This window comes from Palaemon carinicauda, chromosome 1 (assembly GCF_036898095.1).
Source record: "Palaemon carinicauda isolate YSFRI2023 chromosome 1, ASM3689809v2, whole genome shotgun sequence".
Classification (NCBI taxonomy): Eukaryota; Metazoa; Arthropoda; class Malacostraca; order Decapoda; family Palaemonidae; genus Palaemon; species Palaemon carinicauda.
Genome location: NC_090725.1, coordinates 98321988 through 98327987, shown reverse-complemented (window position 1 = coordinate 98327987; position 6000 = coordinate 98321988). Strand labels below are relative to the sequence as shown.

Genomic DNA, 6000 nt, shown 5'->3' with positions numbered 1-6000 from the left:
ATCTACCAGCCACTACCTGAGGTCCATCAGTACATCTCACCCTAGACGAAGTAGGGAGTCCGGAGAACCGGAGGCATGATTCCATTGGGACTTGAGGCACCACTGGACGGATCTTATCCTGAGGCGACCATTGAGTGCTAGACTAGCCAGAGATGATAGGAGGCCTAGGAGCCGCAACCAACACAAGGCTGAGGAAGGGCCTACTGTACTACCTTCCTCAGCGTCTGAATTCTTTCGTCTGATGGAAATGCTTTGTGCCGTTAGGTGTCTATTATCATGTCCAGATATACCAGTCTTTGAGAGGGAAGCAGCTGTGACTTCTGGAGGTTTGTTACTATGATCTTAGCAAACCCTCAGAAGTCTGTCTCCGTGTTGAAGAAGGGTCACTACAGAGTCTGCTAGAATCAGCCCATTGTCCAGAGATCTTGGGAGACATATGCTGATACTGTGAGCCCAAGAAGACACTAGGGCGAACACTCTCGTGAAAACCTAAGGTGCCGTGGAAAGACCGAAACACAGCACCTTGAACTGGTATTGTCTCTGGCTGAACATGATTCTTAGATACTTCCTTGGAGACGGGTAGACGGGGATCTGAAGTATGCAGCCTTGAGATCTAGTGTGCACATGAAGTCCTGCAGTCTTATTGCTTGGATGACCTTGTCAGCTGTCTCCATCTTGAATGAAGTTTGACTGACAAACCTGTTCAAGGCCAAGAGATCAATAACTGGTATCCAGACTCCAGATGCCTTTTTCACATGAAAAAGTCAACTGAAGGAGGCTGGACACCCATCGAGGTCCTCTTGGAGAGCACCCTTCTCCAACATGGTCTGGACTTCAGCCAGAAGGGCCAGCTCCTTTGCGGATCCCTTCGTGTAGGAGCTTATTGGGACTGGATCACGAGTCAGTGGAGGGAGAGATTGAATGAACAGGATACAATAGCCAGAATGAATCACCTCAACCACTCAGAGTTCAGCCGCCTCAGCCAGCAGCTTTGCAGGCATCCCCTAACATGTGAACATGTGGGAGGATTGCCCGTCCTAGTGGGATCGGCCTCTGCCAGATCCCCTGTTACCTTTACCTCTACTTTGAACCTCTATGGTTGCCTCAAAAGGAGTTCTTACACATGCTTGGGCCCCTAGCCCTATTCGTCGGTGGTTTGGAAGAGGGTTGTTTCTTCTGTGTGGAGGTTAATATGGCCGTGATGTTAGGGCCATTTGGAGGAGAGAGTCCTGGTTGGATTTCCTTCACCTCTCCACCACCTGCTCGATATCTGGGTCGAAGAGAGAACTTCCCTTGACAGAGGAGTTTCTTAGCCTGGAAACCTTGGCCTTTAGGAGCTGCGATGGAATCTCTAAATGATTGAGTCCTGTCTCTTAAGGATGGTATTCTCTCACAGGTTAACAACCTGGTGGGCGAGGAACTCGATCGTCCTAGTGCCAGACATGAGGAAGGTCTCTATCGACTTCCTTGTGGACACCAGTCCTGAGATCTGATCAAGTGGCCCACAGATTCCAACCAGAGGTCCAGCCATGAATTAGCCTGCATAGCATACTTTGCAACATTCTGGTTAATGATCTCTGATGACGAAGACGAGACCAAGAGTCCTGACAATCTCTAGAAGGGAATGTCCCTTGTGAGAGCCTCTATGGAGTAATCAATAGGCAAGCCTGGAAGAGGAGCTAAGAGGAAGAGAATGTTTAAAGGGAGGTAGAGGAGCTTATTAAGAGTCAGAACGCACCAGAATGCAAGTTCTGACTCGTTCTGCTCCCCCTCCGAAGTGGGATTAGCAGCAAAGTCTCCTTCTTCCACCCCAGAAAGCTCCTCTCGGGGTGGGTCGCGGGCATCCCTAGGGCGACTAGTGGTTCCTGTAGGCTTGGAGGTTGTTGAAGAGGACTTTGGGAGAGTCTTTGAGTCCTTAGATTCCTTCCGAAGTCTGGATGGGATTGTTCTTCCTGACCTCCGTCGGTGGTGGAGAACTCTCTGTGCGAGGAGAAACTTCCTCCAAAGGTGGAAGGGAGGAAGTTCGAGCCTTGCGCGACTTCCTGGGCAGAGGAGAGTTAGGAGAGTGTCCAGTGGGAGAGACAGGAAAGATGGGCCTTGAAGGCCTAACAGGAGTTAGTTTCACCATAGAGGATGTGATTGCGTGAGACTCCTCTTTTCCTCTTAAGGGAAGAAGAAGCCAAGGTTCCTCGCGGTAGATCTGCTGGTGCCGTTAGATGGGAGGTCAGTTACAAGCGAGATGACATGGCTGGCCCGAAGGCTTGCACTACTGCTCTGACCATGGCACCAAACCAAGGATGCTTGCTGACCGATACACTTTTGAAGGTGCAGGGGCATCGGCAACGGCCACAGAAGACGCCTCAAACACGACAACGTCAACGCACGACAGAGGATCTAACCCTTAACTTGACGACAGCCGCGCACTAGCACCACAAATCATTAAGCACAGCAAGGAGTCATTGGAGGGACCTCTGCAGGCGGGACAAAGGGTGTAGCAATCGGTATCCACAGCTGACATGAAGATTCTGCAGGGCCGACCTTCGAGTCCAGGACAAGTACACATGGTCGCGGAAGTCAACATACACACTAATAAAAGAGATAGCACAAACAAATGCAAATAATGGCAGTCCAAAAATAGGCGAAGGATGAAGAACGGCAGCGACCATACACCATTCGAGCCAAAAGCAAAGTGAGTTGAATCGACGGTGTGTGAGCGGGAATGGTAGCAAGCTACCCCCCCATACCACCGCTAACTGATGGAATGGGTAGTTAACCCTTTCTTAAATCTTAATGGCTTGTCCTTTCAGCTTCACTAAAAGTAATAACCCCTAATAAATAGCATAGGTTTGTATTTCAGTTATGGAATAATTAGAAAATAGTAATAATCCACTGCTAGTTATTCCATGAGATGCCTCAGTTGTACCTGGTTTTAAATTTTTTCAGGGGTAAAAAATGCCCTCGGAATTGCTAATTCATTAATAGTAATGTAAACACCTACATATTGAGAGGCTTGAGGAGAGCTCTACATATCTACTAATCCTTACAACAGGTAAACAGTGCTAGTAGAAGAATGAGAAATCAAAGTGGAAGTGGCTGGGAGGGGATGCTACTGTATTTACTCGACTGTTTGATTCACCAGCACCTCTCCTGAGGGAACAAGGGTTTTATATACATAATGATGAGATTTATTTATTTTATTTTGCTTGAAGCACTTAATTTTAGAATGAATAGCACAGGAATTTAAGGAGGCTTCACTGAATTTATATAGTGCTCTGCAATGTTACCTACCTGCATACCTTAATACGTGTATTTCACACTAGAGTGAATACAACACACACCATATTGAGGTACAGGAAGTATTCAGGCTATTTTAAACCGAAGTTAGAACATTCCTTTTTATCAAAGCTGTGCATTGAAAACTTAGTCCCAGATACTGTTCATTTATTTGTTTGCTAAATCAGAACACACAAAATTATTTTTTCTTATCTTACTATAGTACAGTTTGACCATCTACCATGTGTTTTGATTATATTAACCCTCACCCCAAAGTATTCAAATCTATTTACTTACTTTATAGGGGGTGCCTGCATCTCTTGCTCTTCAATATTCATCCTTTCTTGCTGCCAAATTTCTGCTATTTCAGTATAGTTGAGTGTATTAATCTTGATCCTGAACTTATCTAAGGTAGATGGCATTTGGTTCATTGTGCGTATTATCTGATCTTTGACAACACTCAACACTTTACTGCAATAGAGAAAAATAATTTATAAGTAAAACAAACCACCTATCACTGGGAGGTAAAGTAATATGCTCTCTTCAGGTAACAATGTTAACCGTATACTCTTCCTTACCCAATCACCACTGCCACAATAATCATGGCAAAATAACCATTCTGCTACCAAAAGACTGTAAGTCTATTTTCTATCAATACACCGCTAGTAATGTTTAACAAGTAACTCTCTCATACTCATAAAGTTACATAGAAAAATAGAACTAATGTGATACTTATCAAGCTAACTTTCTCTCAGAATGGTACACCTATTTATCAATACACCACTGGATAATGTTTAATCAATGTCCATCTGATACTCATTATGATACATTTAAAAAAGGACAAATATGATATTTATCAAGTTAACTTTCTCTCACCATGGTTAACTTAATTTGTGATGGAGGCTTTCCCATATATGATAAAATTGGGAAAACCTTATCATACTGAGATCTGCAGGGAAATACCATTATACAACTCTCCTATATGTTTAACAAGTCCTGTTGGCATTTTGGCTGGAATACCTGTTAGAGCAAAATCCTGGTGGCCTACTACTGTTATGACACGAATCCCTTGGAGGAGAAAAAGTATAAAAAAAAGTAATTTTGATATCTAGTACTTACGGGATAGTAGGACAAATTGAAGGGATTCCAAGAAAACATCAAGATGTCACTTTGCATCCTGTGGTCTACTGGTGCTATCACATTATTGATTATAAGATTATTGATTAAAAGATCCAAAATAGGGAAAAAATAAATTTTAACAATAAAATTTGTTTTTCCTGTGTCTTTACTTGCAGGGGATTAGCTAACAGAGACGCCCGCAAAGAGCAAAAATCTGCGAATACTTGGTGCCCTAAGGTTAGTCAACTTATAGTCCCCAGAAACACAGACCACTGCCTACGTGTGGTTGACTAACATGCTAACAACTGAGTCAAAAATTATGTTTTTTTCCCATAAAACATTGGCTTTATGAGTTGCGAATGATAACGAAATACACACAGGCAGTATACTATATGCATTAGTTGAGTGCAGACATATTTTTATTTTGCTCTCTGCCTTATACAATTTCTGAGATAGATCGTGGTCAATCTCAAGCCTATAACACCTAAATAAGGTAGGATAAAAAATCTTCACAGTTTTATATAAATTTTTGTAAAACGGTGATTACTCTTGTAAAGACAGGACTGTTGATGTGGGTGAGGAAGGTGTCTATGTCACATGGGTGAACTGGGTGCTTGCTTAGATGCCATATTTTGCCTTGAGGTACATTTTTCTTTGAATGCAATTAAATTTTTTTTTTCTTTTGCATTTTTCAGATTTAATGTCATGGCCAAAATATCATGTCTATGGGTTTATAAAATGAATTATATGCTTGATAAATTAGAGAGTAACTGAAGATAATGTAGAAATGGCTGATGTATCAGACGATCGGGTTAGGGATACAGCATTGTTGGAGGATGGGGAATTGTTGGAAGATGATCTAGATATTGTTTCCTTGGAAAGCAGGGAGAATGAAGAATGCTTCTGTGTTTGGTGCTAGTACATAAACACCACTATTATGTGGCCTACCAGAGAATGAATGTCTTACCCCAACAGAGGAGAGTAGTACGAAGAGAAGGGGGAAGAACACCTAGCTAGGGGTACTCTGATATGACATATTGAGAAGACCTTAGTTTGCAGTTGCGAGGGGACAGTGTTGCACAATAACTCAAACCCTGTTATCCCCCAAATGTTTACCCCTGTATAGAACCAGGAGGTCCCACTTCTACACAACTTCTGGCAAGTTGGGCATCTTGAAAGGAAATCCCATGTATATACATGTACTAAACGTTAGCAATTTTGCACTAGGGCAGAGGGGGCTAAGGAAGAGTGGCTTGCCCCTATAAGATAGTTATGGATAGTTTTGTGGGAGATTGTTGAAGGAATTATAGCCCGGACCACATCTAACATGTGAAGAGCAACTAGTAACTTTTAGAAGTTGGTTCACTTTCAAAATATATATGTAAACTTGTGCACGTGACCTTTGCCTGATTATAAATAGGTGCTCTTTCAAGATATATATGTAAACTTGTGCGCTTGACCTTTGCCTAATTATGAATAGGTGCCCTTTCAAAATATATAGATAAACTTGTGCACTTGACCTTTGCCTAATTATGAATATTATGAATTTCTTGAAATTTCTGGGGAAAAAAATAAGTGCCCTATGATGACAAATAGCGTATAAGTAAA

At 42.5% G+C, this 6000-nt stretch overlaps 1 protein-coding gene across 3 annotated transcripts in view; it reads right to left on the bottom strand.

Moving 5' to 3' along the window:
- Window positions 1-6000, bottom strand: part of Ced-12 (engulfment and cell motility Ced-12) — a 185219-nt gene that overhangs the window by 34902 nt on the left and 144317 nt on the right. For all 3 annotated transcript variants that reach the window (XM_068383010.1, XM_068383016.1, XM_068383000.1), the window contains exon 12: window positions 3571-3744. In XM_068383010.1, the coding sequence (XP_068239111.1) occupies window positions 3571-3744 (174 nt within the window). The remainder of the gene's footprint in view (window positions 1-3570; window positions 3745-6000) is intronic.